General features: G+C 42.9%; 1 protein-coding gene across 1 annotated transcript; it reads left to right on the forward strand.

Annotated features, from left to right (window-relative positions):
- The first annotated feature begins 302 nt into the window (after positions 1 to 302).
- Positions 303 to 3,794, forward strand: LOC144997137 (ACT-like superfamily protein). The gene is made up of 8 exons (XM_078956972.1): positions 303 to 486; positions 1,049 to 1,128; positions 1,214 to 1,265; positions 1,431 to 1,545; positions 1,862 to 1,929; positions 2,033 to 2,731; positions 2,980 to 3,084; positions 3,341 to 3,794. The coding sequence occupies exons 2-8, from the start codon at positions 1,058 to 1,060 to the stop codon at positions 3,683 to 3,685; spliced, it is 1,455 nt and encodes a 484-aa protein (XP_078813098.1). The 5' UTR covers positions 303 to 486; positions 1,049 to 1,057; the 3' UTR covers positions 3,686 to 3,794.
- Positions 3,795 to 14,183: the final 10,389 nt, after the last annotated feature.

The raw sequence follows: 14,183 nt of genomic DNA on the forward strand, positions 1-14,183 counted from the left end.
ACTCATTATTACCATGTTTTACAGTGATAATATCGAATAGATAGAGAATTCGAATTCAAAATATTGGTAACTTATAGAAGTTATCATTTTAATTAACAAATACAATACAGCTACAAAGCTGAAAATGGTCAAATAATCAAATCCAAAAGTTGGACAAAAGTGCCCTTGAAATTTACTTGTTTCTCTTTGGAACCATTTTGGGTAGACTTTTCTTCAAACATATCTCCACCACTAACTTTCCTCCATTCTTATTTAAAGCCAGACTATTTAATCAATCCTTCTCTCCATTTAACAAGCTTTTATTCCCCAGATTAGCAACTCCCTTATCTCTCTCTTTCTTTCTCTCTCTCAACTTTCTCTTCGAAAATTATGCAGTCGATTCATCTTCTTCTTCAAGAGAGAGAGAACTGAATATTCATTCTTAAGATTAATAGATTCACCCGTCGCCGCCGTCTCCCCCCACCCAGTACTGTTGCATTTCCATAGGTGCATGCTCTTTCGTTTCTCTTTAACTATTATATGCATGCATTCAATCCTTTACGTATTTTCATGGTTTTCCCAATTGAAACGTATACAAGAAAACCCTCAAATCCATCGTTTCTTTTTTGATTTCATGGATTCTTTTATAGATCAAATAATATTAATGATCAGGAGGAACGTCTATATATAAATATCATATATATGTACGATTTTTTCCTTCGATAATGTATGTGTGGAAATATGAGATTCTGGAGCCGTAAGATGGTATTCAAGATATATGTTAGTAATCTATTGCTGAATATAACATTTTGGCTACATTATCATAAACCCTGATCAAGATTAGATCGTCAGTACTTGAAAAGTAATTGGCTCTATTTTGTATCGATTAGTGATCAAAAATACCAATTTTTAGTGCTGAATACCGATTGTATTTATGGTTTTAAATACCAAACAAAAAAAGAATGAAAAAAAAGAGAACTGTTATCCTGAGTTGTGCATCTCTCATTATCTTTTATAATCCATATTAGGGTTTTTATATCACCGGTGAACTTTTAATTTGTTGGTGCAGTTTCGCAGTATGACAAGAGCTTTTTCACCCTACTTTGATCCCGAATTTGATTCTCTTTCAGAAAGGATAAACGGCCCACCGTAAGTGATACCTTATATATGATCGATTATGATCACAACTACTTCTAAAGGAATTATCATTAATTCTCGTTCAACCCGCTTTCAGTTGCAGAGTGACCTTTGACAATGAAAGCTTAGAGGATCGTACCATCGTGAAGGTAAAAATTAAGGAACATATGGGTGCCATTTAATTTTCGAAGCTAAATGAGCTAACTTTAAGGTCTTTCTCGAGATATATATACAAAATTAGAGCTCAGCTCCTTAGCCAAAGAAAGAGAGAAGGAATTAACTGTATCATTTGATTTTTGTTGAGTAAAATCCAGATCGATTGTGTAAAGAAGCAAGGGCAACTCCTGGATGTGGTGCAGGTTTTAACCGAAGTCAACTTAACTATCTCAAAAGGCTATATATCTTCTGATGCCGGATGGTTCATGGATGGTATTTTGACTTAATTTCCACATAATCTTCTCCAAATTACAAATCGACATCAACTATTTTAGTTTTTTACAAATTCACAGTGTTCTGTCTATAGAAAATTGAGAATTAAAATTCTAGTTTTTGAACCTTGAAACACAATAACACATGATAGTGTAACACATTATAATGTATTTTAAGATACCCATAAAAATTCACATCAAGCTGAAGTTAAAAGTCTGATTTGAATTTGACATTCAACAGTCAAAATTGAATATAAAGGTGTTTATCATACATTACAAGACTAACTTATTAATATTGCGCTTAACAAAACATGCAGTTTTTCACGTTAAAGATGAGAATGGCAAGAAAGTTACTGATCAAAATATCATCAACTACATCCAGCAGGTAATTGTTACATGACAACAAAATCAAGAACTTAATTACCATTATATATAGTTTTAGTCTTTTAGATACAGAACTTTTACCATAATCTTTTCTTGAGACACAGGCTATAGGATCGAATCGGGCAGCTGCATCAAATATCACAACTCAAACAAGAAAACTTCTTGACACCGATCTACATGGAGAACCAACAGCTATTGAAATGACAGCTACGGATCGACCCGGTTTATTTTCCGAGATATCAGCAGCCTTAGCTGATCTCCAATGCAACATTGTTGAAGCCCATGCATGGAGTCATAATGCTCGTTTGGCTTGTGTAGCCTACATCAATGATCAATCATCAGATACTCGTATTGATGGAAACCGCCTTGCAGCCATTGAACATCACCTGAACACCATCCTGCACGCCTCTATCACACCAGAAAACACTTGCCCAGAGTCCTCATCACAACACAGAGATGTCAAATCCACTGGGCTTATAGTTGCAGGTGGTAGTGAAGGCACCATGACCACTGTTGAAAGGCGGTTGCATCAACTCTTGCTTTCAGTTCAAGACTTTGATGTGCCGCCTACACGGCCGGAATGTCCTCCTGGGATCTCACTTGGAATGGATGCTGGTGGTGATCAAGAGGCTGAAAAGGCTAGTGTCATGATTGAGAATTGTGCTGAAAAGGGATATTCGATAGTTACAGTGCAATGCAAGGATAGAAGAAGGCTTATGTTTGATACGGTTTGCACACTTGCGGATATGCAATATGTCATCCCTCATGCTTCTGTTGATTCTCATGGAGGCTATGCCTTTCAGGTATGTCATAATCGATTCATCCAGCTATTTTTGTCCAAATAGAAACATCAATGACTGGTAATGAGCTATATTTAAACCAATTAAAAGATTTTATGAAGTCTTTGTCGTTTGTAGTATATATCCATGCCTATCATGCTATTTTAACGAGTTGGAGAAAGTGTAATCGAAGTTATTTTATTTACTGCTTAATTAACCTAAACCAACATATATGCGAACTTTATGCAACGATGTATATAATGTTTTGGCAGGAGTATTTTGTGAGAAAGATCGATGGAGGTGCATTGAGCACTGAAAGCGAGAAGCAGCATGCTATGAAATGCCTAGAGGCTGCAGTGGAACGTCGTGTATGTGAGGTATATTATAGTCCTTGCTTGAATAAATTAAGAACATATTAATGTTATGTTTCAAGAATGTGATCATGTGAATTTCCAATGATCACATTCTCTTGATATGAAATCACTGGTCCAAAACATGCTATTAATTAATCTGAGATATTCCTAACCCTGATCTAGAAAGAGTTTATTTCCATCGATCACTTATGAGGCCTATTAGATCATTCTGAGATCATATCACGGTGATGTAACGTTTTAGATGTTCATGTTTGTGCAGGGAATCCGGCTAGAATTATGTGCAAATAACAGGGTAGGGCTGCTTTCAGACATAACAAGGGTTCTTCGGGAGAATGGGCTAGTTGTATTGAGAGCAGATTTAGCAACGAAAATGGACAAATGTGTGGATATTACGTTCTATGTGAGGGACATATTCGGCAACAAGGTGGACATGGAGTTTGTGAAATCCATGAAGAGAGAGATGGGTTTAATAGATCTAGCAGTGAAGAATGACAAAGTTGTGAAGCCAAACTCAGCACCTGCAACGAAGCCCAGGTTTTCCATTGGAGATATCTTCAAATCTCAGATTGAAAGGCTTTCACACAGTCTTGTGACTTACATGTAAATAAGTTGGTTCTCTAGGGTTCATTCATTTAGGGTTTTATTCTCTATTTTTAGTTTTTTTAATTTTTGCAGAATTTGTACATAAATAAGCAAAGTTATGTTAGGTTTGTACATATACCACTTCCACTTTTTGATTGCATCCATCCCTCTTAATAATCTTTGCATCTTGATGCTCGTTGATCATACAATCTTAGTAACAGGACCTTCTAAAAGTAAGAAACAACAATTTTTGTTTATATAAAAAATTTATAAAGGGTTGTACATTATACAAATTGTATAATTCTCTAAAACATAAATTATTATGTATAGCAAATAGTTGTGTACGTATCAATTTCCATAATTATAACCCTTGTCATCAATGATTTCGGGCAACCAACCAATGCAATCACTATTAGAAAACATGTCTTTAATGATGTGCAAATTATGACTTGCATTATATCTATGACATGCAAAAGTGCGTGTCATAAAAATGTCATCTATTTTAAAATTTGAAGGATTTAGGACACGCATTTGTGTATCTCCTAAACTATCCGTCATTTTAACCACCCTAATCGACGCCTCCACCTTCTAGCAACACCACCTGTCCACCTTCTCGTCCGTTTCCCTTCCACCATGTATTTTCGTTTTAAACTTTGAAATACTGAAAGCAGCCTAACCACCCATTTCTCTTGCTTTCTCTAAGTCTTACCTAGGATTTTTGGTGGTGAAATATAGAAATCGCCTGGTGAAGTTGACCAGAGACGTCGACTGTTTCCAATCCCTAGAAATTGTAAAGTCAACTTCACCACTTTCAACCTCGTCATTTTCGAAGTCGGTCATGCCAGCATGAAATCGATCGTGTTTTAGGGTTTCCAAAGTCGTTACTCTACCAGTCTTGAATCCTCTCTTTGTTATTTTGGTTGAGTGGTTCTGCTCCTCTATATTTTAAACAACATTAAACCAAGGGCTTCTTTTTGTGAATCTGATTTTTTTGCATTTATAGCAGGTCGGTGTTATATTTTTACTCTTTTGTTTTACGTTGGAGCTAGAATTATCTTTCATAAAAGCATTGGATGTCAGCAACTAGATGTAACACCATTTTGGTATCATTTTACATGTCACATCACTAATAATGTTATAACACAAAGTGGGAAAGTGGTCACCATGTTGCATCTTGTTATAACACCATTTTTTTTTCATTTTATAAATATTTATTTTTTTTTTCGAATTTTTTGTTTAATTAAACAAATATTTTTTAAATATAGCATAATAAATAAAAGATAATGTTTAAAAATTATAAATAACATATAATAAAAACAATTTTTAAAGATTAAAATTAACATAGAAATTAAATTACACATTACATCCAAATTCAAAAAAAAAAAAAATATAACGCTATTCATTAAAAAAAAACATTTTTTTAAAAAATTCAACGTTATTCATTATCCTTAATGTTACCATAAAAGATATAATACGCCAAGTCCTCTCGAAGTTTCCTGTGTTTATTTGCGTCTGGGCTCCGTTGTGATATAATCCGCCAAGTCCTCTCGATACAAATACTCAGCTGTTCCTGGTTGAAACTGAACGTGTCTGGGCTCCGTTGGGATATAGTGTGCAATATTTCACCATTTATCTTCTACTATCATGTTATGCATTATGATACATGTATACATGATATATCCTAGAGTTTCTCAATCCAATGGCTGTGACGACCCAAAAATCAGCGATAAAAATTTCATTTTCAATATAACTAAAAAGTCAATACCATTTATTCTAAACAATTCAAATCATCATTAAATAAAACATTTATCAGAGTTCATCCTAAAATCATTCATTGTGGAAATCATAGGTGTGTGCACTGCGATCAATCCGAGCCATTCCTTTCCAAAACGATGATACCTAAAACCATAAACAAAACATGTAAGCACGAAGCTTAGTGAGTTTCCCAGAGCATAGCATACACACAAACCACATATCACATATCCTCTTACTATAAAAGCTACCTGTATCACATTTCCTGCTAGCTATAAAAGCTACATATAACATATAAGTCATGCATACAAAAACTTGTAAGGATGTCATGGGCTACCCCACATGGTATTTACCTAGGACTGCCATGGGCTACCCCATATGGTCTTACATCCAATGTCATGGGCTACCCCACATGGTCTTTGCGTAGGACTATCATAGGCTACCCCACATGGTCTTACATTTAATGCCACAGGCTCCTCCCGGGGACTTCCATGCAAGTATCAAAGACAACTAGTATACCACACATCATATAATTACTAGCATACCACCTAGCATAAAGCTAATTATCATACCACATAACATAAAATGGGCCGACATTGGTGCCTTAGACCCATTGGTATGGTGAGAATACTCACCTTGAATGCAGAAGCTTCCTGAAGAAATCTTTAGCTGCTGCCCCGCCAGCTTCCCGAGCTACCACTACCAATCAATATACCCAAATTAGCAATTTGGCCCCATACCATAATCCTTAATCCATGTATGGGGTAAAATAACTATTTTACCCTTGGCCCAATATGATCCACAACTAAGGCCGAAACCTAAAACAAAAGCCCAACATTATAATGTCCATAAAACCATCAATGGAAAATTCGGGCCCATACCTTTCTAATGGACCTTATACTAAAACCCAATATTCTCCTTAGTCAATAATCCTGACCCAATTGGCCCACTAAGGCCCACAATAACCTAGTCCAAGAATTGGCCCAAACCGAGGCCCATAATGCGAAGTTTATTTCTATATTGGGCCATAATGCCCAATAGGCCCAACTATTCCATTATTGGCCCAAAGATGCATTCACGCCCAACTATCAGATCATCCAGGCCCAAAACCATTAGGGCCTAAAGGTCCAAAGTCTACAAAGGCCCAAGACTTCCTGAGAGCGTACGCCCAACGTACCTCTTCTATACGCTTAGCGTACTGGGCAAAAGGGTTGTACGTGCAGCGTACTACATTGTACGCCCAACGTACAAACGATTGATGCACACAATCCATTAAGTGCTTAATGCTCCAAACCAAGGGACCGAATTACATATCTGAGATCTACCTAATGTCTTCATCCATAAAGTTACTGACTTGGTGACTTATATGACCCACATGAACCCAAAATCAAAGTATAACAATCTACTTCCATGAAAATGACCATAACTCTTGCATGAATCCATTAAGACCTCCAAGATGACAACTTTCTACCTTAGGGGCTTAGTTAGCACCAAGGGTGGCAACCCTAAGCCTAAAAACGGATTTGGAACCGTAAAGCTCCATTCTTGGGACCACAAAGATCCAAAAACTCAACATAATAAATCTAAGCATTTAATGGTCAAGTTCAGAGCTTTATACCTTCATCAAGCTGAAAATGAGTCATAAAAGCCAGATCCATAAGCTTCTTTTTGATCTCCATCTTTACATCTAACTCCACCTTCTTGATGTAACGACCCGTTCCCGGTATGTTAATTAATTGTTAATTGTCTAAGTTTTCAAGAGGGACTCGGCGAGTTCTAGCCTGACTCACCGAGTTGGGTCGCGTATTTTGTGCACGCGGGAGCCGGGGACTCGGCGAGTCCATATCCCGGACTCGGCGAGTCCGTCCGTCTGGGTGAAACCCTAAATCCCCGGGTTTGCCCACTATTTAAACCACATTATAGCCTCATTCTCGCCACTTTCACCCAGAGAACACAGTGAGAGAACCCTAATCCTCCCTTGAGAGCTTATAAGTGATTTGGTGCCATTTTGTGAAGGTGTGAAGAAGGAGAAGAAGAAAGAAGCAAGGAAACGAGTTGTAGTGCAAAGATCCAAGGGCAAATCTGAGGTTATTGAGGTATTTTCGGAGTTCCCTTCTTGTTATATGCTTTAAACTTCCATTAGAGCTCTTCTAAGAGCTATTTGATGTTTGTCCCAAGCCTTATGTTTGCATGAATGTCTTAATAAGTCGAAATACCTTTGGATCTGAATGTTGGGGTGTTGTAGAGCCCAGATCTACTGTCTTTTTGGAGTTACATTGCATATTAGCCTTGGATCTACTCATTTTATGCATCTTTTAGCCTTGTTTCCCTTATTCATGAGGTTGTGCACGTAAAGTTGGAAACTTTACGTGGTAAAACAGCTTATTGGACTCAGATCTATCAATTGTATGCATTGGATTCAAACAAAATCAAGTAGAAATCAGTTGCATGGCGGCGACTCGGCGAGTCGGAAGAACGACTCGACGAGTCGGGTCGCGAGTCCCGAGTTCTTCAGTTTTATCAGTGTCGAGTGGACGAGATGAGTTAGGGAGTGGACTCAGCGAGTTGAGGGTAGACTCAGTGATGGAGGGACTCGGCGAGTTTGTTCATACAACTCGGCGAGTCCAAGGCAATCTTCTTGGGGATCAAGAACAACTCGTCGAGTCTGTTCATCCGACTCGGCGAGTCGGATGAAGATTGTCTGAGTTCTTGGATCAAGTGGGTACTCGTCGAGTCGATTCCAGACTCGACGAGTAGCAGTGAACAGAGGTGAAAAGTGAGAGTAGGACTCGACGAGTTGGGTGGCCAACTCGGCGAGTCAGCCCAAAGAGAGTTGACTTTGACCAAGGGTAAAAGAGTCATTTTATCCCAAGTGCAGTGTTTAGTATTTGATTGAGTGTGTTTATGGACTTGTAGCCGAGGAGATTCAGGAGCAGTCGCCGTTAGCTTTCCGAGCCACACACTCAGCAGCCAGCTTACGAGGTGAGTTTCCTTCCAGTAGGAACGGGTCTAAGGCCACAATGCCGGCCCGTTCAGTTAGCAGTAGTTTCCGGATTTAGGTCCGATGCAGCAGTTAGTATGTTCGATGCCTTCGTGGTTCGAACAGGGTTGTGTGCTATGTTTTATGTGTTAAGTATTATGTGTTCCGGGCCACGGCCCGATGTAGCATGTCGTATATGTGTTATGCTAGTTGATGTGTTATGCCATGCCATGTTCAGTCAGACAGTTCCGGACTTCGGTCCGATGCAGTTGTTCTGGACTTCGGTCCGATGCAGGGGACAAGGTCCCAGTCAGTTCCGGACTTCGGTCCGATGCAGTTAGTTCCGGACTTCGGTCCGATGCAGGGGACAAGGTCCCAGTCAGTTCCGGACTTCGGTCCGATGCAGTAGTTCCGGACTTCGGTCCGATGCAGGGGACAAGGTCCCAGTCAGTTCCGGACTTCGGTCCGATGCAGTTTCCGGGCTTCGGCCCGATGCAGTGGGCAAGGCCCAATATGTGTTTATATGTTATTGTATGGTATGTGGAAGTTTGGGGGAGCTCACTAAGCTTCGTGCTTACAGGTTCAGTTTTGGTCTCAGGTACTTCCGCAAGCAAAGGGAAGAGCTCGGGATGACGGCATCGCACACACTACCGCTTCAGCTTTAGCCTGAGATTGATTTAGTTATTTGATTTGATGTAGTATGATACAGCTTTCCGCACAGTATTTTATCATGTTTTGGAATACATCACGCATGGTTTTATTATATGATACTCTGATGACAGTTTGATTATATTAAAAACAAAAATTTTTGGGTCGTATTTTTGGGTTGTCACAAGTTGGTATCAGAGCCCTGGTTTGAGGGATTCGGATACACTTTCGGGTGTATCTGAACTCAAACTAAGGGAAATAAAAGATTTTAATAAAATAAAAATGTTTTACAAACAGAAATTTTGAAAACACTTAGAAAGAAAGAATTGTTTTAACAAGATAGAGGTGTGTGCATGCGGTCAGCCGAGCTTAAGTAAGTACGCCTAAATTACCCATACAAATTATTTGTTCAGTTTCAGTTTCAGTAGAACAACATGCTAGTATAGGGCTAAGGATCTAGGTGAATGCCTTATGTGCCTGTTTATGTGTTACAGCTTTATGAGTATTGCATGCTAGAATTGAGTAGACAGCAGTAGGATAGCCTGGTTAGGTTATGCCTGATAGTACGAGCTTAGCATCTTATGCTAGTGCAGTTTCTTGTTATGAGAATAGTTTGCTTGAGTCTGTTTTCCATGTCCGAATGCTGCTTGCTTTGTGCTTAGTGGGGTTCCGAGTGATGGGAGTTAGCCATTAGGTGAACACGTCACACCACATGTGACTAGGATTGAATAATCTCAGAGTACTGAAAACTGGCCCTATTGCGCAGCTCTTGTTTGAGTCCAACCGTTATAGGGACGGGTCTTTTACTCGAAGGATTATCTGATCCTCATCACATGTGATGGTGTTTAGGTAATGGCTAATTGGCGTTATGAGGAAACCTTCAGCAGCTGAGGACCAGTTGTGTCGAGCTTGAAGTTTCCCTAGGGCAAGCCTAGGATGAGAGTATTAGAGAATGGCAGTAGTAGAAGTGACTTGGTGGAGTCAAGGCGGTTCTTGAGGAAAGTACGGATAGATGTGGAAGGTAGTAGGGGCCCATACTACTGAAAGCAGAGGATCCGTACTCGAATTAAGGAAGGCCAAGACAAGACCAGGAAGCTAGTAGTCGTATCATGATCCCTTGAAATATTTCAGTGTTCTGATGTTGTTATGATATGTTTCAGAATGGTAGTTTTGCGTCCGAGGCCAGCAGCCGGCAGTTCAGATGTCGGAGGGGGATCAGGATCGGGATCAGGCCCGGAGGCCGGGCAGATGGATGAGCAGACTAGGGAGTTCCTTTCTTCCGAGGTTACCCGCATCATACTAGAGCAGACTCCTATGATCTTTGGTTCGATCAAGGAGGGTATTTTAGAGCTGATGGATGAGCGATTGAGTACTTTCCGTGCTGAGATGGCGGCCGTGATGGGGTCGCGCACACTTACATTCAGGGAGTTCAGGGCGTGCGGAGCTCCAGACTATCATGGGGCGCGGGACCCCATAGCGAGTACCAGGTGGTTGGCGGATGTGGCCAACGCATTCCGCACTAGCAGATGTCCCGAGGGGGACAAGGTCAGATTGGCGTCCTGTCTTCTGAAGGACAGGGCACGGGATTAGTGGGAGGAGGTTGGACACGCCATCGGGGATGATGCGGCGTTGGATGCTATGACCTGGACTGATTTCTCTACCAGGTTCAGGGCGGAGTTTGCACCGGTCATTGAGGTGCAACAGCTAGCCAGGGAGTTCCAGGATCTTACCCAGACTACCGAGACAGTGGCGGAGATCACCGCCAAGTTCAGGGAGAGGGCCCTTCTTGTTCCTCAGTATGCAGCCGATGAGGAGATGAAGAAGGCCCGTTATCATGAGATGCTGCGGAGTGACATTCGTATGTTTGTGAGACGGTCCAGTTGCAAAACACTGGACGACATGATTGCTAGAGCCAGAGAGAGGGAGATTGATCTCGAGATGGAGAAGAAGAGGAAACCGGAGGCGGTTTCGGGTTTAGGCAGTATGGGCAAAAAGCCCAAGGTTTCAGATCACAGGTCCAGGGGTCAGCAGAGCCACGGTCGGTGTGGCAAGTGTGGGAGATTGCACGAGGGGGCGTGCAAGGCAGGGAGTTCCGGCTGCTACAAGTGTGGTCGGATTGGGCATATGAGTAGGGATTGTACGGCCCCTGCTACTATGGTTACAGCATCAGATCTGATTTGCTTTCAGTGCAATCAGAGGGGACACAAAAGGTCCCAGTGTCCCAGTTTAGCTGCAGCAGGGAAGGTGGTTGCACCTGCCCCTGCCACCTTGAGGATTACGGATGGCCGGCAGGGCCGAGCTGATGCGCCAGTGGCGAAGAGCAGGGCATTTCAGATGACAGCAGAGGAGGCGCGAGCGACTCCTGATGTGGTGACGGGTATGAATCTTTCCTTCATCTTTTGTTATTATATTGCTTGAATATTACTTGATGATATGTTTTATTTAGGGTCGTTCTCGGTGAACGGCATCCCTGCTTTGGTATTGTTCGATTCGGGGGCTACCCGATCATTTGTATCGCTTGCGCTTAGCAAGAGACTTAGCAGAGCTCCCGAGGAGCTGGATTGCCCACTAGAGGTTGAGATAGCAGATGATAGGACCGTGAGGGTCGGCAGAGTACATAGAGGGTGTTCCCTTCAGATATTTGATGAGCAGTTTTCAGTGGACCTGGTTCCTATTCCCCTGCGTGGGAATAAAGTTATTGTGGGCATGGATTGGCTGAGCCCCAATGGGGCGGTGATTGATTGTGAGCTACAGCTAGTGAGGGTTCGCACTCCCAGTGGGGGAGAGATAGTGATTCAGGGCGAGAGGCCCCAACGAGGACCGATCTTTTTTTCCGCCGCGAGGGCGAGGCGTTATGTTCAGCAGGGTTGCGCCGGTTTTGTAGCTTACATCTTAGATGCCCGGGAGAAGGGCAAGACGGCGATTGATGATGTTCCTGTTGTTCGTGACTACCCGGATGTGTTTCCCGAGGATTTGCCGTGGATACCTCCAGAGAGACAGGTTGAGTTCAGGATCGATCTAGTTCCTGGTGCGGCTCCGATAGCCAAAGCACCATATCGGCTAGCTCCCCCTGAGATGCAGGAGTTGTCTACGCAGCTTCAGGAGCTGTTAGACAAGGGTTTCATTCGGCCGAGCAGTTCGCCTTGGGGAGCGCCGATCTTATTCGTGAGGAAGAAGGATGGGTCGCATCGTATGTGCATTGATTATCGGGAGTTAAATAAAGTAACGGTGAAGAACCGTTATCCACTTCCGAGGATAGATGACTTGTTTGATCAGCTTCAGGGAGCGTCTTGGTTCTCCAAGATCGATCTACGCTCCGGTTATCATCAGATGAGGGTTAGAGATGAGGATGTGCAGAAGATTGCTTTCAGGACCCAGTATGGTCATTATGAGTTCGTGGTGATGCCTTTCGGGCTCACCAATGCCCCAGCCGCGTTCATGGATCTCATGAACCGCGTGTGCAGACCGATGCTGGATCGGTCGGTGATAGTATTCATAGATGACATCTTGGTATATTCCAAGACTCAGGGGCAGCACGAGGAGCACCTGCGGGAGGTGTTGGAGACTTTGAGGAGGGAGAGACTTTTCGCTAAGTTCTCCAAGTGCGAGTTCTGGTTGCGCGAGGTGCAGTTTCTTGGGCATCTCGTTAACCAGAAGGGTATTTTGGTTGATCCGACCAAGATTGAGGCCGTGATGCAGTGGGAGGTCCCGAGGTCTCCATCTGAGATTCGGAGCTTCCTAGGGTTGGCAGGGTATTATCGGAGATTTATTCAGGACTTCTCCAAGATAGCAGTGCCACTCACCCGACTAACCAAGAAGTCGGTGGTTTTTCGTTGGGGGCCTGAGCAGCAGGCGGCGTTCGAGACTCTCAGGCAGAGATTGTGCGAGGCCCCGATTCTTACCTTGCCAGAGGGAGTAGAGGATTTCGTAGTCTATTGTGACGCCTCGATCACAGGTATGGGAGCAGTATTGATGCAGCGAGGCCATGTGGTAGCTTATGCCTCGAGACAGTTGAAGCCTCACGAGGCTAATTATCCTACCCACGATTTGGAGCTGGGGGCAGTTGTGTTTGCCCTCAAGATTTGGAGACATTACCTGTATGGGGTCCGTTGTACTATATACACGGATCACAAGAGTTTGAGATATCTTATGGATCAGCCGAGTTTGAACATGAGGCAGAGGAGATGGTTAGACGTGCTGAAGGACTATGACTGTGAGATCCTTTATCATCCAGGGAAGGCCAATGTGGTGGCCGACGCCCTGAGCCGCAAGGTGTCGGCGGCCCCTATCAGAGATCTGTGTATGAGGATGACAGTGATCACTCCCTTGTTGGAGCGGATCAAGGAGGCTCAGATGGAGGGTCTCAAGGAGGAGAGGCAGAAGTGTGAGAGGATAGTGGGCCGAGTAGCTTCATTTGATTACGACAGTCGTGGTTTGTTGACACTTCATGGTAGGATATGGGTACCGTACTGGGGTGGAGTACGGCAAGTATTGATGGACGAGGCTCATAAGTCTCGGTTTTCTATCCACCCAGGGGCGACGAAGATGTATCGAGATCTTCGATCGGATTATTGGTGGCCCTGCATGAAGCGAGATGTCGCTTGGTATGTGGAGAGATGTTTGACCTGTCGGAAGGTCAAGGCGGAGCACCAGAGACCTCACGGCAAGATGCAGCCGTTAGACATTCCCGTGTGGAAATGGGAGGATATCACCATGGATTTTGTCACCAAACTTCCCAGGACCGCACGTGGAGTGGATTTGATATGGGTAGTGGTGGATCGGTTGACGAAGAATGCCCATTTTATCCCGATCCAGGAGAGTATATCGGCGGAAAAGTTAGCCGACATCTATGTGCGAGAGATAGTGGCACGTCATGGAGTGCCGGTATCGGTGGTGTCAGACCGAGATGTTCGTTTCACCTCCAGATTCTGGAAGCGGTTCCACGACGAGATGGGTACTCGTCTTCATTTTAGTACCGCTTTCCATCCTCAGACTGACGGGCAGAGCGAGAGGACGATTCAGACTCTCGAGGACATGCTTAAGGCATGTGTTCTAGACTTTGGGGGCAGTTGGGATATGTATCTTCCGTTAGCGGAATTCTCGTATAACAACAGTTACCATGCGAGTATTGATCGACCTC

The sequence above is a fragment of the Lactuca saligna genome, chromosome 1 (assembly GCF_052625555.1).
Source record: "Lactuca saligna cultivar CGN05327 chromosome 1, ASM5262555v1, whole genome shotgun sequence".
NCBI classification, from domain to species: domain Eukaryota; kingdom Viridiplantae; phylum Streptophyta; class Magnoliopsida; order Asterales; family Asteraceae; genus Lactuca; species Lactuca saligna.